This window comes from Talpa occidentalis, unplaced genomic scaffold (assembly GCF_014898055.3).
Source record: "Talpa occidentalis isolate TD23 unplaced genomic scaffold, MPIMG_talOcc4v2.1 talOcc4.11, whole genome shotgun sequence".
Taxonomy (NCBI): Eukaryota; Metazoa; Chordata; class Mammalia; order Eulipotyphla; family Talpidae; genus Talpa; species Talpa occidentalis.
In genome coordinates this window covers 41,490,625-41,517,424 of record NW_023601104.1, presented here as the reverse complement: position 1 = coordinate 41,517,424, position 26,800 = coordinate 41,490,625, and the positions used below count along the sequence as shown (strand labels likewise).

The 26,800-nt window shown below is 54.0% G+C and overlaps 3 protein-coding genes across 5 annotated transcripts; 1 reads left to right on the top strand and 2 right to left on the bottom strand.

The window, feature by feature from the left end:
• Positions 1–138: 138 nt before the first annotated feature.
• Positions 139–2,792, bottom strand: CMTM5 (CKLF like MARVEL transmembrane domain containing 5). Of its 2 annotated transcripts, XM_037503086.2 has the most exons (5): positions 2,446–2,792; positions 1,377–1,529; positions 779–871; positions 501–585; positions 139–400 (listed from the first exon to the last, which is right to left on the bottom strand). In XM_037503086.2, exons 1-5 carry the CDS (start codon positions 2,569–2,571, stop codon positions 387–389), a joined length of 471 nt encoding a protein of 156 aa, XP_037358983.1. In that variant the 5' UTR covers positions 2,572–2,792; the 3' UTR covers positions 139–386. The 2 variants fall into 2 exon arrangements, with proteins under 2 accessions (XP_037358983.1, XP_037358984.1); XM_037503087.2 differs by lacking the exon at positions 779–871.
• Positions 2,793–3,406: 614 nt separating this feature from the next.
• On the bottom strand, positions 3,407–11,089 carry IL25 (interleukin 25). Its single transcript, XM_037503085.2, has 3 exons — positions 6,723–11,089; positions 6,278–6,528; positions 3,407–4,124 (listed from the first exon to the last, which is right to left on the bottom strand). The coding sequence occupies exons 1-3, from the start codon at positions 6,729–6,731 to the stop codon at positions 3,869–3,871; spliced, it is 516 nt and encodes a 171-aa protein (XP_037358982.1). The 5' UTR covers positions 6,732–11,089; the 3' UTR covers positions 3,407–3,868.
• A 3,833-nt stretch (positions 11,090–14,922) lies between these two features.
• EFS (embryonal Fyn-associated substrate) lies at positions 14,923–24,844 on the top strand. Of its 2 annotated transcripts, XM_037503083.2 has the most exons (6): positions 14,923–15,152; positions 19,084–19,362; positions 19,627–19,767; positions 19,887–20,609; positions 21,015–21,104; positions 22,217–24,844. In XM_037503083.2, exons 1-6 carry the CDS (start codon positions 15,135–15,137, stop codon positions 22,649–22,651), a joined length of 1,686 nt encoding a protein of 561 aa, XP_037358980.1. In that variant the 5' UTR covers positions 14,923–15,134; the 3' UTR covers positions 22,652–24,844. The 2 variants fall into 2 exon arrangements, with proteins under 2 accessions (XP_037358980.1, XP_037358981.1); XM_037503084.2 differs by lacking the exon at positions 21,015–21,104.
• The last annotated feature ends 1,956 nt before the right edge of the window (positions 24,845–26,800 follow it).

Sequence of the window (26,800 nt, the reverse complement as noted above, 5' to 3'; positions counted from 1 at the left end):
TGTGGTCTGGGAGTTTTGGCTTGAAGAATATCTTCAGCCTCTTTAGGCTGGCCCCCCACTTCATTGCGCAAACTCTGCTCCAGACAACCTCTCCATGTTCTAATTTCTGGGGAAGAAAAAGGCTCACCAGTAGGATCTGAATCTTTTAATTTGGAATGACCAGCTTTCTCCTACCTCCCCCACGTCCATAATACTCTCCTTCCAGGGTGGAGCTTCATGAGGAGCCAGATCTTAGACCATCCCAGTGACTTCTCAGGCCAGGCTCTACCTCGGTAGACCTGGGGCCAGGGTTGGTGGGCCAGGGGTCTAGTGAATCCAAAGGAGTCATCTCTGGACCCCACAGACCCCTTTGTCTGACCAGGCCTGGGAGCTAGGTAATCCTGGGGTCACTGCTGGTCCCCTGTGAAGATGGAGCCAGGCAGGGAAGAGCAATGTCAGGATGGGGTAACTGGGGCAGGAGCGGAGGGGGTGTGCCCTCACCCTAAAGCACAGACACTCACCCTGGGTGGCGCTGGGCACCAGCTCAGTCCGGTAGATCTTGAATGCATCGTAGGCAAAGACGGACACCAGGATGATGCCGAAAACCTGTGGGAGGAGACGTGGGGACAGCACGATGAAGGCCACTGGGGCGCTGGATTGAAGGGAAAGGAAGGTGGGTAGGGCAGGGCAAGGTGTGAGCAAGAGCTTTGGGAAATGGTGTGGGGGGAGGCACAGAAGGTACACAACCATCTGCCAGGGGCCCTTGGGAGGCCAGAGAGCTCTGTGGGCACGGACTCACAAAAGCGGCAATGGCAGCTCCATCCCGGGAGGTCACAGCAGCAAAGGAGACCACCAGGAAGATGATGATGGCACTGACACAGCGGAGGAAGTCCTGGAGGGCCAGGGGTGCAGGGTCAAAGGGAAGTCAGAGACAGGGACATTTCCCTGAGGTTTTCCAAGGTAGTCAGTGGCTGGACCCTCAGGTACCGTGAATCCCTACAGGAGGATACCACGGGGCACAATATAAAGCAGAGAGGAGAGATCTCACACAATGCCCGGGAAAGAGAGAGGTGTGAATGAAAGGGACCAGGAGAAGCCAGGGGTCTCAGGTGGGAGTGGGGATGACCCAGGCTCAGTGACTGAGGGGCCCAGGGCTGGTGCTGGGGTGGAGGGGACTTTGATGAGCGCGGAGCAGATCTAAGAGATGTGTGACCTCACTGTCAGTGAGCTGGGAGCTGTGAAATCAAGATGGGTCAAAAGGGTTTTTGAGCCAGGCTGAGGGGTGGGCGCTGGATGCGCTCTATAATTATGCCCCGGGGAAGAACAGAGGCTAGAAGAGGAAAAGAGAACTTTGCATTAAGAGGGAAAGAAAGGGACTGAATGGCAGGGACCCTCACCAGACAGGGCCAGTTCAGTCGATCGAAGCGCTTGTAGTACTGGGTGGCGTAGAGGAAGAGGAAGGCGAGAATAATGAAGAACTCAAGCAGCGCCGCAGCCATGTAGGCAGAGATGGAGGCCGTGAAGCAGATGAAGATGATGAAGGTCAGCGCCTGCAAGACAGAGCGTGTAGAACTTTTCAGGAAGGGGACACAGGCATGGCCAGCTCTTTGCTTCCCCCACCTTGGGAGCGCCCCCATGGTGGGCAGTGCCAACCTCCCACCACTGCCAGCTCCTTAGATTTGTATCTTTTGATTTGGGAATGACCAGGTTCCCCTGCCCTGGCATCTCAGTGACCCCTACAGTTTGACCAAACCGCACAACTCCAGGGGCACCACCTGGGTAACCCACAAGAGCAGGGTCTCACTGGAGCACAGAGCACAGTGAAGGCCAGCCCCTGGAGTGGTGCCCACAGCAGCCCTGCCCCCCAGGAGGCACCCCGCCCTGTAATGCTTTCCCCAACCCCAAAAGTCCTCTAGCAATGACCAGAACCTTGTTTTCCACAATGAGAAGCAAGATTTAGAGAGAAGGTGGTCCACGATGGATGGACTCTGGGGGTCCCTTCTGCTATGCCCTGGGGGGTGGCACATACACAGAAGATGGGTTCACTCTAGGCTCTCGTTACGTGACTGGGGAAGATCCTTTCCTGCCAACAGAAGTTCCCTGGGAGAAGATAGCAGATAAAGTGTAAAGTGAGGCTGCAGGAAGTCTGCCATTTTTGATAGCTGAATTTCCTGGCCATGCCAAGAAGTGGCCATCTTAGAGATCAGGGATGTCCCTGTCCCGTGCTTGTGTCCATGCCCTACATGTCCCAGGAAACTGTCCTTCCTACTGCAACCAAAACCTACTGGAACTGCTTCCAGATGGAGAGACAGCAAGATGGCAGGGTAGGAGCTGAGGAAGGATCAGTTGGGGCAGGAGGGGTGTCCAGAAAGCCTGGGAAGGAAGGCTGCTAAGGGAGGAGCCCCGGGGGTGGGGAGGCCGGGTCACACTGGGAGAGGAGACCCGGGTTGGGGAGGCGGCTGTTACCAGCTCGGTTTCCAGCAGGATGCCTTTGAGGGAAGAAAGGAAGGTCTTGTCCACGGTGAAGCCCTGGAGCCCTGCAGGAGCCCCCTCTTCAGGGGGTGGGTCCCGGCGATCCCAAGCACTAAACATCTCCGAGGGGCCACCAGGCACAGGACCCCACTGCTACCAGCCCAGGAAGGGAAGGCAGAAGATGGAAAGCTGGCGGAATGGGGAAGTAGACAGGAGCAGGAAAGCACTTGGAGAAACCTGAAAGTGAAGCAGGAAGGCCTGCCCCGAGAAGGCAGCTGCAGTGGGAGGCTGGCCCGGATGGGCCTTCACCCAGCTGTCCAGAGTGCCCCTGCCGGTGCTGCACCAGCCCCCTAGGAGGCACGAGGGGAGGGGAGGGCGGGCCAGGAGGAGTGGTCAACCCGAGGGGACAGGGGAGGGGGTAGAGAAGGAGGTTCTCAGAGAAATGGGGCGGAGCTGGGAGGTGAGCCAAGGGAGGCCTGCACTAGGAGTCCCCCCCAGGACCTAAGCTTGAAGAAGTTTATTTCCTCGTCCCCTAACCTTAACCTTCTTCTTTGGCCCGTCCTTTCTCCCTTTTGCTTTTAGGGAGGGCGAGAGCTGGAGCCCAGCCCAGGCAGCACCCCCAGGATGAAACTGTAGCAGCCAAGACTGAGGACAAAGGCAGATTGTTGGGGGGACAAGGGGGTGCTGTGTGCCCGCTGTGGTGCCTCAATGGGCCTCTGTCTCTCCAACATGCCAGGAGGGCAGCCTGTCCCCCACCCTGGTGTTCAGGGGTGGGCCAGGGAGCTGGAGAAGGGGAGGGATGGGGCCGCAGCAGCAACCCCAGAGGCCAGAGGAAGAGGACAGGAGTTGAGGGCTGACGGTGAGGAGAAGGGGCCGGGTTTGGGAGCACAAGGCGGTCAGGGGTACCAAAGAGAAATTAGGCCACTTTTAAATATAGATTATTTATTTGGGTAAGTCTCTCCATGTTCATTAACAGCTTTTTCCTCATTACCCATATCAAAAAACTAGCAACTACGCCAGGATGTGTGCAAAGTAGGGCTCACCTAGTATTTGGTGAATGAGTGAATAAATGAGTAATGAAATGCGGGGCTTTCCACTGGCAAAGGGGAAAATATCAAGAAAGTGCCTGTGCCGGGCCGGGCGGCTGGGACAGGAGACAACGAATAGACAGGCGTGGTGGCCCCAGAGATGGTCAGAGGAGAAGCCAGGACCCTGCTGCCAGTGCCACGGGCCCTGCTGCGCCCTTCGCTTCCTCCTGCATCTCCCATCCACTCCGAAAAGTGCAAAGTGCCATTCCCCGAAGTCCCCATTCCTGTCCCCAGGATCCTGCTGCTCACGGTGGTGCCCTGGAAGGTTGAGCATGTGGGCGTCGTGGCTCAGCTCTGCTCTGACCAGGACCAGGCGTGTACGGGCACGACTAGGCCACCATCTGAGGCCGCACGCACACACAAGCCAAGGAGACAGGGTAGAGCTTGGGTTCCAGGCAGTAGCCATTGCGGGCCCCCTGCTGTCCGGGGCAGGGTTGCCGGTAGAAGACGGTCTGGTTGTGGTAGAGCTGCACCGAGTTGCCCAGGGGGTCCATGTGGGAGCCCGTCCGTAGGCTGACGCAGTGCTTGCACAGGCAATGGGCTTGGTACAGGTCCTGGGGGAGCCGGTTCAAGTCCCTGTCCAACCTGTGGGGGCGGCACAGGTCAGGACACGGACAGAGGCTGGCTGAGCAGACGGGGACAGTCTAAAAGCAAGGAGGGCCTAACCCTGGGGGGAATGGTCAGAGGAAGGAAATGATACCATTTTGGGTGGAGGGATGGTCGGGGGAGGGGGGGAGTGGGGGCAAAGGGTGGCAATGACTTCTCCCAGCTCTGGCACCTATTTGCTGTGTGACTTTGAACAAGTCATCCCTCCTCTCTGGGATTTATTCGTTCCACCCACCCACCCACGTAAGCGAGGGTCAGGGATGAAAAGAGTGACTTTCCCACTGGTCCCAGGACCCTTAGGGGCAGGTAGAGGGAAGCAGGCTCCTGTGTGAGCCTCCACCAGACCAGCTCTGCATCGACCTGACCAGACGCTGATCCCTGACCTGAGATTTCTTTTTATAATTGCTACTGTTTTAATAATTGTTTTATAACTGTTAGATCTGGTTGATCACTCCCCGGACCTTTTCCAAATACTGTCTGTGCATATATTATACACACACATAAAAGTGCATGGTAGGACTATTCACTTATTCTGAAAGGATTTCATGATCAAAAAAATACTTGAAAAATTATGGAAAAGCAGATGTTTTGAAGGTCTGGGACTTCAGAAGCCAGGTGGGAAACAGCCACTAGGTGTAAGACCATTCCCCAGATAGGCCTTGGGTCTCAGTTAGTGCAGCATTTCCTAAAGTGAGTTCCCTAAAAAATATCCTGCAAGAAAATGGGTCTGTGACCAAACAAGTTTGGGAAATGCTGAGTTGAACGGTTTCTTTTCTAAGGACTTCTTGCAGACTTTAATATGTTGAGCACATGCTGAGTCTCTAAGGGCTGGAGTAGCTTTTCTCAAACTTACTTGACATCATGACTTTTTGCTAAAGAGCAGCTCTTGGGACTAGTGTTGCAAAGAACACACTTTGGGGAAGACCAATGCAGTGGTTATCAGGAGTTCACAGTCTCCCAGTGAGGAGCCTGGACCCCAGCCTGAGTGAGCCATCTGGCACTCAGTCTCCCCAAAGGTTGATTTAACCGAGCACCCAGCCAGCCTTCTGAGATCACTTCAAAGCACAATTACCCCAAATCTCCACCCTGGATCTAGTCTCAATCAAAGCTGACCCCTCCATACCAACTGAACTTCCACATCCAGCCCTAAAGCCAAGGCTAAAGCAGAACTAGACTTAGGGAGAATATGAAAAGAGGTATCAGTAAGGTCGTAAGACACAAGGAGAAATGTGCTTGGGATCCTAAGGCATATTTAATTCTTTGCTTTACTGTCCCAATTTCAGAGCTTCCTACTATTTTTTCACATCAGGACACAAATAGAGAATTATATTTGTGCAGCACACAGAATAATTATGTCTGTTCACAATCAAAACCGGACTTCCAGTGGACCCAAAGTTGAAAGTCTCCCTCTCATGGCATAGTTATAACTCATGCATGGCCCAGGGAAGCAGCATTTTGTGCCTGTAACATAATGATTCCCTCACATTTTCTTCTGAAAATGTGGCTGTTAGCACAATTTAAAAAAATAAAGATGAAAAGGAGAGAATCTACATTTTCTGTACTAAGTACAGATTTTATATACATTATTTCAAATGCACAAAAGCCTATGGGGTAGCATCTCATTTTGCAGATTGAAAAAAGAGAGAGAGCTTTGAAACCTTGAGTAATGGGCACAAGACCACCCAGAAAAAATCAGAGCTAGGCCTTGCCTCACGCCCAAATTTATAAGTCTTCCCTAAGATAAAAAGCCAGGCAGGGGCCTCCCCTGGTGGAGCAGGCAGTTGAGCACCGTGCTGTGAAGCTGTCCGCAGCCTCTGGAGCACCGGTTTGATCCTGGCTGGCCAGCGAGGGTCCCACACGGCGCCGGCAGATCTCTCCTGTAGCACCCGCTGTTCCCCTCAGCAGTGTATTTATCTTCAGTCTGCCTGTTCTGTTCCCTGCTCTGTCTCTGGTGAATTCTCTCACCCTCATCTGGCCTGTACCCCGGTTCTTGTGTAAATGAATAAATAAATCTTTAAAAAAAAAAAAAAAAAGCCAGGCAGGCTGGAATGGGGTGGACTCCCCTGGCCCTTGGCACACACTCTGACTGACACAGGGAGGCCCTGGAGAGAGGACAGGGTCAGCCAACTCACACATATCTCCAGGGGGAGATGGACCTGCTGCTGAGGGGTCCGTCTTCACTGGCCCTGCAGGATTCACTGTTGTGGGTGAGGCTGGCCGCCTCTGGCGGAGACACGAGCACGGAGTTCCACTTCAGCCATTCCTCCTTAGGGTCATGTCCTTTGCTTTGGCCGTGACAGCAGCTGGGCCAATGAGTACAGTCCCTCTGCAGCCGCAAACTGATGGTGTGGGTCCCCACAACCATTGCCAAGAATGTAATCACCTGTGGGAAAAGACCAGTGAGAAACCTGCTCTCACCTACTCCATGCCCCCTCACCCAGCTGCTTCTGAGATCCTGGTTTCTACCTCCGCTTGGCCTCCAGGACCAAACCTGGGAGCCTGACCTCCCTCCATCCTCAGCAACATGCCTGCTCCCTTCCAGCTCAGCAACACTGGCCCAGGTCTCTCCACACTTACCTGGTACATGTTGGCTACTGCTTGCCAGGGAGGTGCTGCACTGGCTGACAGGAGGCAGGGCCTTGTGGAGCAGGCTGACTAGAGCAGTTTAGGAGTCCTGGTTTTATTTTCAGAAAGATGTTTTGTTTATTCAAATTTATTTCCACTACCTTTAAGGGAGTGGCCTGAGATTAAAACAAAACAAAACAAACCCCCAAAAAAACCTGAGTCTTTCCAAATGTTCTTAAAACGCTATACTCATGGAAGTTGTGATTAACATCCTGGTCAGGCAGATGGCTTATTGGGTAAACTTTGTCATTGACACTTTTCCGGGCGTGGGGTCAGAATAATATTAGTATTCTGTCCTGCTAGCCTTTGATAATGGGCATTATGGGAATTTCCCTGCTTGGTTTGGTACCCAAAATTAAGGAACATCATCTGGTCTCTTTAAAGAGGCCTCCTTTCCAGGATCTCTGCTGCTCCCACCCAGGATCTTGTCTCCTCTATTCCCGCCTCCTTATCAGTCACCTCAGTGAACATTTCCCTTTCCCTTTATCACCTTTGACCCTCAACCATGCTGCTCTCTGGCCTCTCCCTTCCCTTTAATGACACCCCTGTCATCTAAGACTTCTCTACTTTGTCCATTGGCCATTCTCTAACTTCCCTCCCTTTTCAGGGGCAGTTTCCTTGACATCCCCAGGGCTGGGGATATCGGCCTAACCCATCAGGATTGCCAAAAAGGCCCTGACCCCGTAAGTTTGATGACTGGAGGCACAGGGTCTGATGGAAGCAGGTGGAGGAGACTGCATAGCACAAACAAGAAGGTGAGACCAGAAAGAGGGGGGTATGGTGACAGCCCCACCTAAGACCCGATTGAGCCCCAGTTCCAGGATCAGCCTGCCGACACCCCCACTCACAGGACACTGGGGACAAGGGCCATAACAGGGGGAGCGGCCACTCTCAGGGCATGGGGTGAGCCCATCCAGCCTCAGCGCCCCCACGTCCATGGAAACTATTAGCCAGGAGGAGTTATGTGAGCTCCAGAAAGGCACCCTAAGCTGGGCTTGACCCTAAAGACACAGCTCAGCAGGGGGCTACCCCACCTAGGGTCTCTGGGGGGCTCTGGGGGGCCAGAGCCTACTTCCCCCCAACATGTTTTCTCTTCATCTCTGCCCATCAATCCCCCTCATCCTCCACACCCACAATTCCCCACCACAACACGAACACAAATGTCTCTTAGCATTATGTGTTTCAGATTTGCATGTGTTTTCCCTTAGAAAATATACCTTTGGTAACCAAGGACTCCGGAAATAAACAAGGAGAACAAGGAATAACTTGAACTGCAGAGTGAGGAGGAATCCCTCAAATGCTTTAGGACAAAGCAGCCCCAAAGCTGAGGAGTGAGGAGATGAGGGGGCATTCTGGAGAAATGGGAGAAGCTGCTCTGGTGAGTGTGGGCAGCCTGGAACTGGCCATGGATGACAAGGGGGAGTGATGGGCAGGGATGAGGAGAATATGTAGTGGCTGGGAGAACAGCGACACTCAGGAGGAGCACTGAGACCAGGAAGAGAAGGCCGCGTTCCCCCAGCCCACTCTCTGCACCTTTGCTCCCAGACACCCTTCCAGACATTGATAATCTCAGCTCCTGTGCATCGGATGCCATGATGGTATCAAGTCCTACAACATGGGTCAGTTCATTTCATCCTTACAATAAAATTGTGAGAATGAAACTGACATCCCCATGTTACAGATAGGAAACTAAGACCCAAAGAAAATAGTTATATACCCCAGGAAGCAGCAGATCTGGTTTTCCACTCTAGCCCTGACCAACTCGAATCTAAGCACCTGGCACAGAGTCAGCTTGTCTGCAAATGGAAGGGAAGCTCCTGCAGTAAATGCTTTCTTACTAGACTGGGACAGGTCTCATCTGAACCAGCCCCAGGTCACAGGGCATTCCTGCCCACTTAGTTAGATATTAGCCCTGTTGGCTGGGATCCATTGCTCTAGCTTCCTTTTCCCCAGCCTTTGCTCTGGCACGTGTCCCCTGTAGTGGCTTGTAGTGTTCCTGAGAAACCCCCAAGCCCAGAAATGATGTTAGTGCTCTTGTAGAAGAACTGGATCCTTATGGGTATCTCGCTAAACTATCAGAGCCTCAGGGTCCAGGGAGCAGAACTGAAGAATGACTTTGGCCATATCTCTTGATCTTGGCTCCGAGCACCCCCCAAGGAGGTGGTGCTAGAAAGAGCTGGAAGAGATCCAGGCTATTTTTTTCACTTGCTGATGCTGCTGGGGACCCAGACTGGGTTTTCCAGGACAGGGTCTTTCAGGAGTGGCTTCTGGTTGTCACCCTGCTTCTGTACTAGGACCTCCTTTGAGGAAACTCCTGAAAAGCAGAGGGAAGGTGCCCTCCAAGCACATAGGCATCCAAAGGATTGGCCTTATCCACCCTGTGCCAAGCAGGCCTGAACCAGTAACCTGTATCTTGAGCCACACACCTCAGCCACCCTCCCGGGTTCCCCGTCACCGCCCCCGCCAGGCTCTGCTCTTATCTCAATAGCAGTTCTCTGGGATTCCTTAGGGTGACTCCCTGTGATGAGAAACATTTTCCAGAGGGGTTTCCTCCTGGGGTGACTAGTTTTGGAATCCCTGAGTCACTTCAGCTTCCAGGGAATCCTTGGGGGGTGTGGAGAATTGGGGGTGGCAATGGGGAGAATGCTGGAGGTGGCAGCAAAGGAAAGTTCGCCCACCACCTGTCAACAAGGGTGTCTCCCAACGTGTCCTCACCTGCCTGGGCCTGACCTGCCAGCTAGAGGGGACTTGCTGGAACCCACCCCTGAGACCCTGGGAATTGAGATCAGCAACTGCGGGAAGGGCAAGGGAAATATGACTGAATACACCCCATCCTTGACCAAGAAAGGCTCTAAGGCTTGCAGGAGCTAAAATATGACTTTCCTGCCCTGTCTCAGACAGACATGTGAGTTCTTATCAGCTACCTTGAGGTTCCCACCCTGCCTCTGATTAACTCTCAACCTTGGGCCCTCTGCTCCTTTCACCTGATTTGTAGAAGTATGTGTGCTTGGTGGGAGGGGGAGGGTGGGGGGCAGGAAAGGGAGGATCAGTAACCTAGATAGCCACAAAAACACAACCAGCAGCTTAGCTGCTTTGGAATTCGGGTTCTGAAACCACACCATCCTGGTCTTTTCAAGCTTACCCACATCACCCATGTGACTGAGGCACTGGTGATTAGAACACTGCAATACTTCTGCTCCTGCTGCTAAACAGATACTCACCCACAGTGCAGCCCCTACCACAGCCTTCCTATGATCCAGCTACTAAAGGGTGCTGGAGGGCCCCACCTGTTCCAGATGGGGCCCTCCAGGACACTGTCCCCATACCCTGATTGGTAGGTGATTATGGTGCTGGTTGCTAATCACCTGTATTCTCAACTTTAGTTACAAAGCTGCTCAGGCTCAGGGGCCTAGCTTCAAAATCCAATCTGGCCTGGGAGACCCAGGAGAATCCTAGTGAACAGTACAAAAAGTTTCCAGCAACTACCTCCCACGCCCCACACAGGTCTGGAGCATCCCCAGGGAGGGCCCACTCAACTTTGTCCTACAGTCTTGGCAGCCTTTGTTCATTCATCCACTCACCAAATATTTATTGAACACCTACTATACCGTAGGCATCATTCTAAATCTAAGTATGCAGAGGAGGACACCCCTGATAAGCTCTCTGCCTTCTGAAGCTTATGTTTTAGGAGGAGACAGAGGATAAACAAGGAAACAAGGTAATTTCTGATAACAGTAAGTGTGATGAAGAAAATGAAACAGTGTTATGAGATAGTCTCTGGGGGAGGGAGCAATTTTAACCTGAAAAGGTAAGAGAAGATAGCATTTGACATGAGGAGGGAAAGGGTCTGGGGGCAGAGTGGTTTAGGCAGAGGAAGAGGGACATGCAGAGCCCTAGAGGTGACAAAGAGCCTGGCATTACTGAGAAACAGAAAAGAGTGCAGATGGAAAACAAAGAGCAAGGAGGCGAGGGGTATGAGATAAGGTGGAAGAAGTGACCCCCGATTAGATCACATAGGGCCTTACAGACTGTGGGAGAGCATTTAGATTTGTTTCAAGGTCAGTGGGAAGGCACTGACTGGATTCGAGCATGATCTGCATGATGTTGAGTGTCACCATGTCCCTGACATTCTGCTGCCCCTACAGAGCTGCCATCAAATAACAATGATAATAGTTGCTTTTATGCAAAATTTGAGCATACTGGGCCAGCACTGGTTTCAGGATTCTCTCTCTCTCTTTTTTTTTTTTAAGATTTATTTATTTATGCATACAAGAACTGGGATATCCTATGCATACAGGATATATGTGGGGGGGGGGGTGGGAGGACCCATCAGAGACAGAGTGGGGAGCAGAACATGCGGATCTACTGAAATACACTGCTGAGGGGAACAGTGGGCGAGACAGGAGAGGTCTGCTGTGCCATGCGGGTAGCTCCCTGGCTGGCTGGGGGATGGAATTTGTGCTGCAGAGGCTGCGGACTGCTTCACAGTGCTGTGCTTAGCCCCTTGCGCCACCGCCACTGGGGAGGTCCTCAGAATTCTCTTAACAAGACAGCGTGATGGCTTCCATTATTACCCCACTTTACAGGTAAAGAACCAGAGGTTCCAAGAGGTCACGAGCTTGTCAAAGTCACCAGCCTATGTTGAAACTGGCACTTGAACCCAGATAATCTGGTGCTATGGAGTCCAAAGACAGAACTGGAAGGATTGGTGAGCACCTGAGAGAGTCTGTATAGCAGGAGGAACAAGGACAGGTTAGGAAAGTAATGAGGTGAGATGAGGAAGACCAGCTGATCCGAGCCTGCCATCAGGGGGAAAGAGTAAGAGAGAAGACAGGGACCCAGAAGTCACATGGAGGTGTTCCTTCCCTTCTATTTCCTGAACATGGTAGGTTGAGGCCGGTTGAGGGCACAGCTGCCTCAAGCTGCCACCCACCCAGGGTCTGCCCAACTGCCTAGGCTTTCTCCAATCCCACCTGGAGTCAGAGGTCTCCCTGAACAAGTTAGAATCACCTTCAAACTCTGTTTGTGAAGGAGAGAACAAAGATGAGGCATAAAAACAGGGGAAAGGCTCCTCCTGCCCTGGACAAAGATACTTTCAGCATTCATGAACTCATGGGAGGGGATAGGAGAAGACAAAATGAAGAGAAGGGGCCTCCCTGGTGGCACAGGGGTTAAACACAGCGCTACCAGGCTATCGCCAGCCACTGCAGCATGAGTTCCATCCCTGGCCCAGCCTGCTCCCCTCACCCGCCGCTCCCCTCAGCAGTGTATTTCAGTAGATCTGCCTGTTCTACTCCCCACTCTGTCTCTGGTGAATCCTCTCACCCCCCTCCCCCCGCACCTCTGGCTTATACCCCAGTTCTTGTATGCATAAATGAATAAATGTTCTTCAAAAAAATGAAGAGGAAAGGCCACGGAAGGAGGTCTTTGCTAGGCCTCCACATATATTTACTCCTCCTCATCGCAGTCACTGAGGAACTAAGGCTCTTTACTTACATTTACTCACCAGAGTCACTGAGGATCTGGTGGAACTGAGATTCAAAGATGTTTTATATACCAGCGTCACACAGCGAATAACCAGGATTCACTCTCCAAGTCTGACTGGCTAGACTCCAGGCCTGTGCACTCCAGAAGCTCAATCTTCCTTCCTGCAGGCTTGTATATTTCCCGGGGAAGAGACTCCCATCATCCATCTCCCAAACCACCATTTTGCCTGGTCCTGAGACTCCTCTTTCCTACTTAATCTTTTCTGGCCTCCATCTATTTCCCCTTGTGGCAGTCAGAACTTCATCTCTGAGAACTAATTTCCTGTCCACTTCCACCTTGGGCCCCAATTTGCCTGGACAGAGATCATAACAAATCAATCAGGGCCCAGGCCCTATCCATGTTCCAGGCAGCCAGGCCCCCCAGGGAGACTACCTACAACCAGGGCGGAGCAGGGATGTGGGAGCTCTTTCTTCAGATGCATCTAGAAATTTCAAAGTTCCACTGCGATCGTGAGAGTCTGAGTCTGAGTTCAGAATTCCTAGTCTCTAGCCCAGATCTGCACCTCATCACTGAGGCAAGCCCAGAACCATTGTCCATTTCCATACTCACCCCAAAATCTCTCCCGAATCCACCCCTTAGATTTTCCCTCTACAGAGGGTTTTTCGTCTATCCTCAGCCTTCTTCCTACAAGTTGCCTGAGTGTTCAGTCTGAAATGTGGGGAGTAGGAAAGGGAGCATCCCTTAAATTAGACTCCTGATGTGATCTACAAATGAGGTTTTAAGCAGCACCATTGCCTATTTTTATGTGTTTGAAGTGTTAATTTGTTAAATGTAAACAATGAAGCTATATTGCAGCTTTTCACCCTGTTTGGCATCTCATTTTTTAAATACCAGGAACCTCAAAAACAGAAGGAAAGCTTCCCCGCAGCCTCTGAAGCCTTGATGTGTGCTGCTAAAGGAAGAACCAAGAGAGGGAGAGGTGTGGACACCCAAGAGCCCAGTCCTTTCAGCTGAAACTCGCGGCGAGGCCAGATCCCAGATGCTCTGAAAGAGTTCAGTCCTTTTGTGCCTGCTCCTCCAGGCAGCAAGAGGAAAGGAGTGAGCCAAGGTAAAGGCGGGGGACAGGCCCAGACTGGCCGAGTCGTGTAAGAGGCGGCCCTACCCCCAGCCCGCCCGCCTGCAGCGCGAGGACCTGACTCTCAGGCTGCATTCGTGGGGAGTCGGTCCGGCGCAGACCGCCGCTGTCCCCTCCAGGAGCTGCCGGGTTCACCCCGCCGCCCCTGCAGAGGCGGAACCTAGGGAGAAGAGGGGCTCCACTGAGGAGCCCAAAAAGGCGGGAGGAGCGCGCTCCCCAGATGTGGGGCTAATGAAAGGGAGGCTGAGGGGCGCGGGGCTGGCAGAGAGCGTGAAGCCCCCAGCCCACCCCAGCTCCGGGGGGGCCCCCCGCAGCGACGGTCGGGAGCCCGAAAGCGCCGGAGAGGGGCCGGGAGGGGGCGTGCAGTTTGGCCCCCGGGTCCGGAGCTGAAACCCAACACCCGCCTTTGGAGGGACCGTCCCCTCTCCCCCCCCCGCCCCTCCCCGCCCCTCCTTTCCCTGCCCCCCTCCTTTCTCTTAATCCCCAGGACTGCGCCCCGCGCCGGAGCCGTGAGGGCCGGAGGGGAGGAGAAAGGAGCTACGCTGAGAGCGAGCCCGGAGCCCGGGAAAGGGGGGGACGGGGAGCCGCGAGCAGGGGGTGAGCCCGAGGGCCGCGCGCGACCCCCGGAGCCGTCCCGGCGCTCTCAGTGTCCCCCGCCCCCACGTCCAGGCGAGTCCGTAGGACCCCGGCCCCAGCTCTTCCGTCGCCTGCTTCTTGCTTCTTTTGCTTTGTGGCTTTTCCCTCTGCTCCCGGCGTCCCTGGGACTTGCCCCGGACTCTGGGGGGCGCCCGGGGAGGGGCTGCCACGAGCGCCCTCAGCGGCCGCGGGCGGGGAGGGCCGAGGCGGGAGCGCGGGGCAGGGACCCCGAGGCAGGGACCCCGCGCGCCCGGGCCGAGGGGCGCAGGGGGGCGTGTGCGCCCCTACGCGGCACCGGGAAGGCGTCCCGCCCCTTCGGGGCCGGCAGCCGGGCCCGCCTGCGGGTGCTGAGGCGCCGTCTCGGCGCCCCGAGAGCCCCGGGCGCGCGTCTGAACCCGCCTCGCCGCCGCGCGGACGCGTGTCTGGGCCGAAAGCCGCTGGAGCAGCGCGCCCCCCGAGGCCCCCGGCGCGGCCGCGCCCCCGGCCCTCAACTTGGGCGAGTTCAGAGACGGGGGGCGCCTCTGCTCCCGCGCGCCTGCCCGCCCTCCCGCGCGGCGCGGCCCGGGCCCGCGGGACCACAGCCCGGGAGCGCCGCTCTCCGGCGCGGGCCCCGAGTGGGGTGAGGGCTGGCCCTTAAACTCGCTCGTCCAGCCCAACCGCCCCGGCGGCTTCTCCCAGCCCTCGGGGCCGTCCTGAGCGGCCCGGAGAGGCGTCGAGCGCGGCTCCAGCGCCCGCCTCCTCTCCCGCCTCGGCCCTGCAAGGGAGCTACCGGCCCATGCGCTTCGGGGGGCCCCCCGCGCCTTAGAGCAGGCAGCTCGCGGGGCCCCGCCACGCTCGCGGCGCGGCCCCCGGAGGCCGCAGGGACAGCACAGAGCGCGCACCCTTGGATGAGGGCCCGCAGCGACGCCCCGGCCCGCCCCGCCCCTCCTCCTGCCTGGCCGGGCTGCCTCCCATTTGGGGAGTTTTGTGGGGTTTCTTTCTCCTCCTCCAACCTCCGCGGAGGCCACGACTCAGGCGCCGGGGTCGCCTCCATGGTGCGGGGCAGCCACCGCTGAAGTCCGCGAGCCCGCGCCCGGCCTGGAGCAGGCCGCGAGGGAGGCGAGGCCATGGCCATAGCCACGTCGGTGAGTCCACCCGGGCGAGGAGGCCGCGCGGCAGGGACCTCCACTGCCCGCCCTGCGCTCCGGGCACTTTTATTCCTGCCTTCTCTTTGTCTCTCTCCCTGGCCCCTTTCTCCTCCTGGAGGCTGCTCCTCTCCTCGCACTTTTGTTTCCCTTTCTCCCCCTCACTCATCCGTAGCTCCTTCTGGGTCTGGGTTTCCCCTCACCCCCCCCCCCACTCCTGTTCTTTCTAGAGGCGGCCCCTGGAAGAAGGGAGGGGGCGCGTCTCGCCAGAGCCCTATCTGCTCCCTCATGGGCGGGAACAGATGGCCACTGGTGGTTGGCGGGGGCTTGCGGTTGGGAGGCAAGTGAAAGATTGGGAATGGGAGGAAAGAACGGCGGCGGGTAGAAGAAGTGCACAGAAACGGAAAATGGGAGTCACCAAAGGGCCCGAGGAGGCCCTTCTCTAGAGCTGAGATGGAGAGCAGGGGAGAAATTGAGCAAGGAGGGATGGGGTGGGGGGTCCGAAGGAGGAGGGGCGGTGATGTCAGCCAGCCTCTAGCCACTTTCCGGGGACTGGGGACAAAGGGAGGAGACAGCTGGCATGATGGGAGAGTGGGAGGAGGCCGCCCTGAGAGCTTGTGGCCCACTGCCACCTCCCATTCGGGCAGCCACTCCCTCACAAGTCATCTGGGCCCCTGAGGAGGGGGTAGGGCAGGGGTGGCCACACCCATCATCAATCAGTCTATCAGCTGCCCTGGCCTGGGTTCTGGAAATTGCAAGGCCCAGGGGTTTGGCCCCATTGGACAGAATTCAAACCCAACACTGGGAGGAGTTCTCTACAGCCCCACCTCTGCTTTCTGTCCTGCCCTCCTCTGGATCCAGGGACTCTGTACCCCTTCCACCCTTCGCTAGGCCCTAGAATTTCTCAGGCTGCCTCTGCTTTCTGGCCCCTCTAAATGAATACTCTGGGAAGGATTGCGAGGCTGGAAAGAGAAGCATGACATCCTCCCATGAACGGACTCCTCAGACCAAACTCCCTGGAGTTCCTCCATTGCTATGATGATGAGAAGAACACAGCTCAGAGCCAGGAGAGGCAGGGTGGTCCTGAAAACAGTGGCAGTACTCTGACATAAAGGTGTTGGCCCAGGAACCAGCCAGTTGGCTGTGTAGTCATATGAGATAGATTTTTCTTTTTACCTAGAGATGGGGGGGGTGATATTTATGCTAATCCAGCTCAGGAACTTAATAACAACCAATATTTATGGAGTACCCACTACACCTGGCCCTATGCTAAGCCTTGTCCTGTTTTTCTGTTTTGTTTGTGTTTGTTGTTTTTTTGTTTTGTATTGTTTTTTGATGCATTATCTCATCCAGTCCTCATAACTACACTGTGAGGATAGTACTGTTATTATCTGAAAATGGATATTCGGATATGGAATTCTACAAAAGAAGAAACTAAGGCTCGGAAAGGTTCAACAACCTGCCCAAAGTCACCCAGCTAGAAAGGTACAGAGCCAGGACTCAAACCCAGGTCTGTCTGCCTCAGAACTGTGTTCTTAACCCCCGGCGAGATCCAAAACACCGATTTGTAATTTACAATTAGAAAGAGATGCTGAGCTAACCAGGAATTGGAGTCATCTGTTAGCATGCGTTCTTAGTGTGGGACATTATCTTTTAGAATCCAAGATATAATCAGAAAGCGGTTTGATGAGTTTGGAATCAGGCAAGAGGAGAAGACAGATTGTTGTTAAAAATCACCCAGCCATGAAGGGCTGGACAACCTCTCCACCCGAGGGAAACATGCGCTCCTGCTGGCAGAGCAGGACATCCTTCCCACGGCCTGCTGGCCAAATGCAGCCTCCCAGAGAGCTTTAACTTGAGATTTTTAACTGAATTAGTTAGCCCGCTTGGATTAACTGTCGGTGAGGCCTACCTACCTGCTCGCCACCGCCATTGTGCAAGCCTGGGTCCTGCCCCGGGCACTGCCATTTAGTAAACACAACTTGAACCAGAATATTTTTTTTTCTTCAAAGATTTATTTTTATTTATTTATGCATACAGGAACTGAACTCTGGTCTAGGGCTGGAGACCAGAGATGCAGGGGGTAAGAGGATTCACCAGAGACTGAGTGGGGAGCAAAACAGGCGGATCTTCTGAAATACACTGCTGAGGGGAGCAGAGGGCAAGACAGGAGAGGTCTGCTGCCCCATGTGGGTCAGCTCCCCTGCCGGGAGATTGAACTCAGGCTGCAGTGGCTGGCAGTAATTTGGTAGCGCTGAGACTTAACCGCTGCACCACCAGGGAGGCCCTGAAGCAGAATATATTTAACATTGTGAATGTTTTTTTTTTTTTTTTTAAGATTTATTTATTCATACAAGAGCTGGGATACAGGCCAGAGATATGGGGGAGAGGAGTTGAGAGGATTCACCAGAGACAGAGTGGGGAACAGAACAGGTAGACTGACTGAAATACACTGCTGAGGGAGCAGCAGGTGAGACAGGAGAGGTCTGCCGCGCCATGTGGGTTGCTCCCTAGCCGGCCTGAGATTGACCTCGTGCTGCAGAGACTGCGAATTGCTTCATAGTGCAGTGCTTCACCCCTTGTGCCACCAAGGAGGCCCAACATTGTGAATGGTTTAAACTTGATTCTACCAAAAGCATCAAGGAAACAGATAACTATGAAATATTATTAGCAAAAGGAAATTGAATGTAGTGAGGCCTTCATATGTGCTTGACTTAACCATTGTTACTAATATAAGAAGAGTAGTCCTGATGTTTGTGATTGCGGAGAGCTATCAGAGGAGTGATGGAGCATGATTCCAGGCTCTGGAATCAAACAACCTGGGGTTCAAATCACATTCCACCAACTATTCTAGCTGTGTGTCACTGGGCAAAGTGCTAACCTCTCTGTTCCAATTTCCTTTCCCGGTGGGGATAAAGATAGCCCCTCCCTCATAAGGTGGTTGTGAGGATTAAATGAGATGAGATGAATGAGGCAAAGACTTGTGCAGTCTGGATACATAATTTGCACCTGTATCAGTGATTTTTTTTTTTTTACCTGAGCATGTGACTCTGCAAGGAAAAAAGCTTAGATGCCCCCACCAGATAATACTAGAGACAGGCTGATATGTTTGCTCTTGGTTGGTCCAACAGACAGCACCCCCCGCCCCTTCCCTACATGCGTACTGGAGCACATACATTTTCCCCTTCTCCATGGTAACCTCAGCCACTTCTAATAGACACTTATTTGCTCAGTCTGAGAACAAAACCTTTGCTTTGGTTTCTTCTATATTATGCTTAAATACTTATCTGGGCCTGACTTCTAGTCGCTCTCAGAATGAGGGATCTCTGCTGCTGCTTAATCTAACCTTTTGTTTATAGGGATGCTGACTGGGAAACAGCTTCAAGAGATTCTCTGAGAGAGCTTCTTAGCAGCATTTCCTCATGACCAATAGGGAGGAAATTTATGCAACGTGTGTTTATTGAGAACAGATTCCTACTCAGGCTCGATTGCTGGGGCTAGGAATAAGGCAGTGCTTGTTCTCACAGGGCTTACAGTGTAAGGGGGGGAAATCAATAATAAAAAAGAAAATAGTAGAAAGTATTGTGAAGGAAACAATGGGTGGAGACACAGAATGGGGGGGAAGACCTCTTTGAGGACATATTTAAGCAGAACTGAAGGATGGAAAAGGATGAGTCAGATGAAGAGTCAGTAGAAGAGCATTCTGGGTAAAGGAAGTAGTAAGTGCAAAGGCCCTGAGGTTGGGGGAAACTCGGCTGGTTCAAGGAGGAGGGCAAGTACAGGGGATGAAGCTAGAAACAGGAAGGACTGAGCCGGGAATTCAGTTCTTCGCTTGAAGGCAATGGGAGGCTCTGAAGTGTTTTGAGCAGGGAGTGACATGACCTGATACCTATGTGAAGACCCCTCTCCCCACTCCCACCTCATCCACCAGGCCCAGCTGGCCCGGGCCCTCTACGACAACACTGCCGAGTCCCCCCAGGAGCTGTCCTTCCGCCGAGGGGACGTTCTACGGGTACTGCAGAGGGAGGGCGCTGGCGGGCTGGACGGCTGGTGCCTCTGCTCCCTGCACGGTCAGCAGGGCATCGTGCCCGCCAACAGAGTGAAGCTCCTTCCTGCTGGCCCAGCACCCAAGCCCAGCCTCTCCCAGGTGCCCCCAGCCCAGCCTGGCTCGCCACATCCAGCCCCCGAACACAGCAGTGAGGACCAGGAGGTGAGAGCTGCAGCCCTCCCAAGCCCACGCCAAGAAAACCCCACTGTCCTGTGCTGGCGTCTGCGGCGAGGCGGGGCCGGGAGAGCGCCGAGCTGGTCGCTCCTCACCGACTGCTGAATGAAGCCTGTCTGCCAGCCCTGTCCTGCCTCTGTTTCCCCACTGCTTCAGGGAGGGGGTTGGAAGGTGTCAGCCCCTCCGAGGCACGCCTATGATTCACTGGCCCCTCACAAGTGACCCACCCGCCCATCTGTGTTGATCCCCCAGGTGTATGTGGTGCCACCCCCAGCTCGGCCCTGTCCTGCTGCAGGATCTCTGGCTGGAGCCTGCCCATCCTCCCCTGACCCCATCTACAAGGTTCCCCGAGGCAGCGGGACCCAACTGACTGCCCCTGGCGACGCCTTGGAGGTAAGGAACAGGGTGTGTGTACGTGTGTGCGCGCGCGTGTGTGTGTGTGTGTGTGTGTGGTGTGAGAACAGGGCGAGCCCATCGCTAAGCCTGATGGTAACTGGCCGTTCTCTCTCCAGGTCTACGACGTGCCCCCCACTGCCCTCCGAGTTCCCTCCAGTGGTCCCTATGACTCCCCTGCCTCCTTTTCCCGCCCTCTGGCGCGAGTTGCTCCGCAGTCACCTGGAGAGGATGAAGCTCCCTATGATGTACCTCTGACCCCAAAGCCACCTTCTGAACTGGAAGCGGATCTGGAGTGTGAGGGAGACCGGGAACCAGGGCCTCCCCTCTACGCTGCCCCCTCCAACCTGAAACGGGCATCAGCCCTGCTCAATCTCTACGAAGCGCCTGAGGAACTGCTAGCAGATGGAGAGGGCGGTGGCGCTGAGGAGGGCATCTATGATGTGCCCCTGCTGGGGCCAGAGGCACCTCCTTCTCCAGAGTCCCCAGAAACCTCCACCTCCAATGACCTGGACACCCTGGCCCTGCTTCTGGCCAGAAGCCCCCCACCCACACACAGGCCCCGGTTGCCCTCAGCCGAGAGTCTGTCCCGCCGCCCTCTGCCAGCTCTGCCTGTCCCTGAGGCCCCCAGTCCTTCTCCAGCACCCTCTCCTGCTCCAGGCCGGAAAGGCAGCATCCAAGACCGGCCTCTGCCCCCACCGCCACCCCGCCTTCCTGGCTATGGAGGCCCCAAGGTTGAGGGGGACCCAGAGGGTGGGGAGGTGGAGGAGGATCCAGCAGGACACCACAATGAATATGAGGGCATCCCAGTGGCCGAAGAATATGACTATGTCCACCTAAAGGTAAGCTTAACTCTGGCTAGCCCCCCTGCCAGGGCGGGGGTGGGGGAACAGAAGGGTTACGGGGAGTGGGGTTGGAGCTGAGAGAACAGAGTTGCATTGGGGGAGAAGCAAGTAGGCCTGGGGCCAGATGCAGACCTTCCTTTTTGTCTCCTCCGCTGGCCCTGTGGCCTGGGAGCCTAGTAGTTGGCCACACCACTTATACCAGTGCCACATACCTCCCCCTAAATGCAGTCTGGGGTCCCTGTGTGCCTGGGGTTCTTGGCACAGAGCTCTCCCAGACCTGGAGTCAACTTCTGATGGCAGAGGAGTCCTCACAAAGGAAGGGGGGCTGGGAGGGACAGGAAGTCCATGGATACCACCCTGTCCTCCCTACTCCTGCACTGAGACCCTGATCCCCTCCTGCAGGGCATGGATAAAGCTCAGGGACCTAGGCCTCTGGATAAGGCCATCCCAGGGGATCCTGAACTGCTGGACAGGGGGCTGCCGGAGCAGCAGGTAACCCTGGGGAGGGGGTGCTGGAGAAGAGTCTGAGGAGGGAGGAGCAAGAAATTGAAAGGAGTGCTCTTTACAGAACCCGCAAGGGAATAGAGTAAGATGGGGGTGAGAGTTCAGTGGGCAAGACAGTTGGAGTAGGAAGGATTTAGGATTTGGCCAAAGGGAGCTGGAACGTAGAAAAGGATGTCAGGAATTTAGAAAGAGGGGAAAGAATGTGCTGGAGTGCAGTCAGAAAACTGAGCAGCCGGCAATCAAAAACGGTTTCTGAGCTGCGGGTCAGAGCTGGGCCCGGTGACTTCTAGGCTCCTTCCAGCTGAATTCCTGGGTTCCTAAGAGACCTCCTAATCCTAGCGCCACTGCTCAGAAGCCAGGGGCTCTGAAACCATCCGTTAATCTCTCTAGGCCTCAAGAAAGTGAGGTGGTCTCCTCAAATCTGTCTAGAATGGCCCTAATCACAGCAGCTTCCATTCATCAGTTTTCCTGGGCTGCAGGGCCACAGTTTATGCTCAGAGGGCGCTCGCCGCGTGCGCTGGGCCGTCTCTGGGCTGCCCCCATCACCCTCCACACCGGCAGCCAGCAAACCCGAGGGGGCGGAGGGGTGGAATGCAGGAGAAGGGAAGAAATGAGCAGAAATGGAAGAAGTACAGTAGCCACTAGCCTCTAGCCACATGTGGTATTAAATATAAATGTCAAATGCACATCACAGTTATTCTTTATATGGATTCATGTTGAAATGACAACACTTTATGTAACTGAAGTTAAAAAAAATACAACAGCTTCTTTTTGCTTTTCTTAACATGGCTGCTAGAAATTTCTAAATTACGTGTATGGTTCTTATTATGCTTCCATGGGACGGCACGCTACCAGAGTGCCCATTCTAGAGATTGTGAAGCAAAGAAGTTCAGAGGCTTATTTGAGGATGTTTGAATCCGGGTTTTTTGACATCAAGTCTGGGCACTTTCCTGCACTCTGAGAATCTAAATTTTCTGATGGGCAGAGGAAAGAGTGAAAGGGATGACATTCAGGAAGAGAGAATGAGGACAGGAGGAATAAGGACTAAAGGGAGGGCACTAACGAGAGTGCTCCCACTGACCATCTGTCTTGCCCCTCAGAAGGCCCTGTCCCCCGGAGAGCCGCTGGTTCTGCCCACCGGAGATCTCCAGCTCCTACACTTCTATGCCGGGCAGTGCCAGAACCACTACTCGGCACTACAGTCAGCTGTGGCGGCCCTGATGTCCAGCACCCGGGCCAACGAGCCCCCACGCCTCTTTGTGCCCCACAGCAAGCGGGTGGTGGTGGCCGCTCACCGCCTGGTCTTTGTTGGGGACACCCTGGGCCGGCTGGCAGCCTCTGCGCCTCTGCGAGCTCAAGTTGGGGCTGCAGGTACAGCGCTGGGCCAGGCACTGCGGGCCACTGTGCTGGCTGTGAAGGGCGCCGCCCTGGGCTACCCATCCAGTCCTGCAGCCCAAGAGATGACGCAGTGTGTGGCAGAGCTGGCAGGGCGGGCCCTGCAGTTCACCACCTTGCTCACCAGCCTGGCCCCCTGAGGGTGCTATGACCCTCTCTTCCCTTTACCTGCCTGCCAGAGTTCTCCACCCCCAGGCCCTGGGTGGCTGGAAGGCTCTGTTTTGGGGGCCAGGAGAGGTGGAAGCATCTTCCCCCATTCTGGTCATCTCAGCCTCTCACAGAGGCATCCCCCACCCCGCAGCTTTTTGTACGAGCCATTTTGTATAAATTATTTATATTTAATATTATTTCCTGCTTTGTCTGGGACAGGCACAGGCCCTCTGGGGTAGTGAGGAACTGGCCCTTCTTCCTCCCTCAGCCTGGGGTGGAGGTTCTTGGTGATCGCACTTCCCCCTTCCTCTGGACTTCAGAGAGAAGCAGGTGACTGGAACCTCTTTCTTGTCCTGTTTCTTGACTCTGGAACAACAGTGCCTCACTAGTAGCTGGGAGTAGGGACAGGACATTGGCCACCCAGACTGTGGAAGTCTAGAGAGGTCAGAGGGTACCTGCCCAAGGAGGTGGCAGAGACCTAGACCCCAGGTATTAGGTGTGCCCCTCAATAAACCCTGCTGTCTGGTTCCCTGCCTCTGCTTTTGGGAGCCTGGGAGGTGGGCCTGGTACCCCTTGGCCAAATCTGTGGGACTCACATTATGGGCGTGCTATCTGTAGAAGTTAGGAAATTTTACTGTTTCTTCAACAACTGCTCATTCAACGGGCCTCCGCTTCCACGGTGCGCCAGGACTTTGAGGGTATGGTTCTGGTGGGGGTGGGATGGATGTAAAAGAAGCAATTAAAACAATATAAAACAACCCTACCACAGATTTGACAGTGGTGCTGATGGAAATAAACAATGTGATGTGAAAAGACTAAGGGAGGAGAGAAGCCAGTGAGAGAGACTGGGGATGGGGGTGTGCGTGGGGGGCAGTGTATCAGACCCCAAAGATAAGAGAACAGCCCTCCGGGAAGGCAGACTGATACCAATCAGGGGCCTTTCCGCCGAGACTTTACTGTCAAACAGGGTCATTTGGAGGTTCACATGTGGAGACCTGGACAGGTGCCAACCTAAAGAGGTCACCCCAGCAAAGGCCTGTTCTCACCATTGCCCCAGGAGACAGCTCTGGCTAGCTGGAGTGCTGCTGGCCCGCCTGGGTGCCCTCTCCCCTAGGTTAACCCAAGAGGGTCTAGCCCCTGCCCAGGCCACCTGCCGGCTATTCTGGAGGGTATGGGGGACAGAAGAAGGCGTGGTTTGAAGTCCACAACACTTGGAACTTTGGTGAAACTGATGAGCCAAGGCTCAAAGGATCACTCCAGACTCTCCTCACAAGGGAAGTCCAAGCCACAGCTCCATGGCTTTGTTGTTTTCCCAAGATATTCCCCTGGCACAGTGACTGGATTGGAGGCACCCCAAATTTCAATCACAGTCTCTGTCTCTTGGCATGCCCCATGTATTTTGCCTCCTCCATCTTGTTTATCTTCTTTCTCATTTCAATCTCAAAAGAAAATTAATTTCCAGATTCTGGGATCACTAAAATTCACCCCTATGTGTGGAAAACTTACCACGAGGGTCATTCTCCATCTTTGAGAATTTCAAGCCATCAATCTAGAATTAGAATCAGAGCTCTCAGTGCAAGTCCCAGATCTGCCATGTTCGAATGTATCTGTCGGAAACCCTTGTCATTCCCACTGAATCCTGGTTTCATCTTTAATATGAGGGTGATTATAATGGTCTCACGGGGCTGTAGTGAGGCCCTACCAACATAATACATGTGAACAGCTCAGCACCACACAAAGTTAAGGGATTATTATTCCAGGACAGACATCAATCCTCAAGGAATGTTGGCTGTGACGGCACTAAAGTAAACCCTGAAGGGATGCTGAAAGGAGTTGGGGGATGGGAAGTGATGGGAGGCTGCTTAATGTTTCAGAAAAGAAGGATTTTCCATATTTGGAAAATTTTTGAACAGAGGAGACAAATTAGAAGTTGCTCAATTGAGAGAAGAGGAAATGGATAACGTGGCTCAGGCTGTGAAGACACTCCTTTTCAGCTCTTACCTAAGATTAGAGACCAAATTACCTATTTTTTTAAAGATTTATTTATTGATCGATTTATTGATTGATTTATTGATTTATACATACATACATACAAGCACTGGGTACAGTCAGAAACACAGGAGGGTGAGAGGATTCACCAGAGCCAGAGCAGGGAGCAGAGCAGGCAGAAGGACCGAAGTACACTGCTGAGGGGAGCAGCGGGCGGCAGGAGAGGTCTGCGCGCCATGTGGGACCCTCCTCCGGTGGCCGGGGAGCAGCCGGGGATTGAACCGGCGCTGCAGAGGCCGCGGGCAGCTTCGCAACCCAGCGCTCAACTGCTGCACCTAGAGAAGTGTGTCTCTATTGTACATACACCCGTTAAATCTAGTTAAAATGCAGATTATAACTCAAGGACCTGTGACTGCATATCTAACATGCACCCAGGTGATAGGATATTGCTTGTCTGTATATCACACTTAGAGAAACAAAAGAGTTAGGGAAGGCTTTCTGAGGATAATATATTTGAGCTGCCACTTGAAGGATGAGAATTCGACTAAAGCAGAGAAGTCTAAGCATGAGGACAAGCTTGTGCAAAGGTCCTGTGGCACTGGAGAAATTGCAACTGATTAGAGTGCAGAGAATTGGGGGAGAGAGATGAAATGGAGCTGCAGAGAGCATGGAACTAGGCATGCAAGACCAAGTCTGTAGTGTCTAGGATATTAGTGTTTACCTTGAAGGTGAGGAGGAGCCAGTAAAATCTGATGAGATCTGCATTTTGAAGTGCTCACTCCATCTGCACTATGAAAAACAGATGGGGGAAGAGGATACAAAGTGGATACAGAACACCAATTAGGAGGGTTCGGCAGCCTGTACAACAGGGAGCTTCATAATGGGGTAGCAAAGTGGAAGAGCTGAAAACCGAAGAGATAAAAACAGGGTTTTGTTTTGTTTTTAAGATTTATTTATTCATGCATACAAGAACTGGAGTGCAGACCAGATGTGTGGGGATGGGGGGGGAGTGAGAGGATTCACCAGAGACAGAGCGGGGAACAGAACAGGCAGACTGACTGAAATACACTGCTGAGGGGAGCAGCGGGCGAGACAGGAGAGGTCTGCCGCACCATGAGGGTATCTTCCCAGCCAGCTGGGATTGAACCTGCGCTGCAGAGACTGCGGACAGCTCTACAGCCTGCACTCAACCGCCTACACCACTAGGGAGGCCCAAAACAGGGTTCGTAAAAGATTTGACATGGTGTCAGGAAAGAGTACGCTCTAAGGGCTGTCACCTGAGCTGGCCACAACTAGATAAGGAGGGTGCCATTCACTGAGGAAAGAAGACAACCAGGTTGCATGGGGAAGAACATGAGTTTGGACTTGGAATTTTTGAGTCTGAGGTCCTTGTGAGTCACTCAAGATTTAAGAGTCAACTAAGAGGTGGCTTCACGCGTCTGGGACTCAGCAGAGAGGTGGGAGCTGGAGATGTAATGTGGAGATCCAGTCTGTATTGTTTTATTAGTGATACCCAAAACTGAGGATGATGTCTGAGGTGGACAGACAAGTGTGGGATGTCAGGATGGCCTCAGACTAAGCCTCTGAGGATGGCAGACACTGACTGAGGGTGAAGAAGAAGAAGGATGAATCGGTAGTGGAGAAAAGAGGAGCAAATGAGAGAAAAGGGGGTCTCTCTGGTGGTGCAAGGGGTTAAGATGCAGCACTCTGAAGCTATCCACTGCAAGGGGAAGTTGATCCCCAGCTAGGGAGCTACCCGCATGGCGCAGCAGACCTCTCCTGTTCCCCTCGCTGCTCCCCTCAGCAATGTATTTCAGTCAGCCTGCCTGTTCTGCTCCCTACTCTGTCTCTGGTGAATCCTCTCCCCCCCCACCTCTGGCCTGCACCCCAGTTCTTGTATGCATAAATAAATAAATCTTAAAGAGAGAGAGAGAGAGAGAGAGAGAGAGAGAAAACCAGGGAGGTGTGGGATTCAGCAGCCAAGGAAGAAAGTGTTTGGGGAAGAGCTGGTCAACTGTGCCTAATGCTGTTGAGAAATGGTAGCAACTCAACCAGAGTGGGGTGTGAAACCCAACAAGTTGGTCTCCTTGTGGAGGACTGAAGCCAAGGCTGAATCCAGGACCCAACCCAGTCCTCCAAGTACCCAGGCT

Excerpts from the sequence above, each read along its gene's own strand:
- CMTM5 (XM_037503086.2), bottom strand. The coding sequence starts at position 2,571 with ATGTTTAGTGCTTGGGATCGCCGGGACCCACCCCCTGAAGAGGGGGCT. Across the intron at positions 872-1,376 it reads GACTGAACTGGCCCTGTCTG|GACTTCCTCCGCTGTGTCAG; the intron begins GTGAGGGTCCCT and ends CTGGCCCTCCAG. Across the intron at positions 586-778 it reads GAGCTGCCATTGCCGCTTTT|GTTTTCGGCATCATCCTGGT; the intron begins GTGAGTCCGTGC and ends CTCCTCCCACAG.
- IL25 (XM_037503085.2), bottom strand. Across the intron at positions 4,125-6,277 it reads ATCTCCCCCTGGAGATATGT|GTTGGACAGGGACTTGAACC; the intron begins GTGAGTTGGCTG and ends CCGCCCCCACAG.
- EFS (XM_037503083.2), top strand. Across the intron at positions 19,363-19,626 it reads ACAGCAGTGAGGACCAGGAG|GTGTATGTGGTGCCACCCCC; the intron begins GTGAGAGCTGCA and ends TTGATCCCCCAG. Across the intron at positions 20,610-21,014 it reads ATGACTATGTCCACCTAAAG|GGCATGGATAAAGCTCAGGG; the intron begins GTAAGCTTAACT and ends CCCCTCCTGCAG.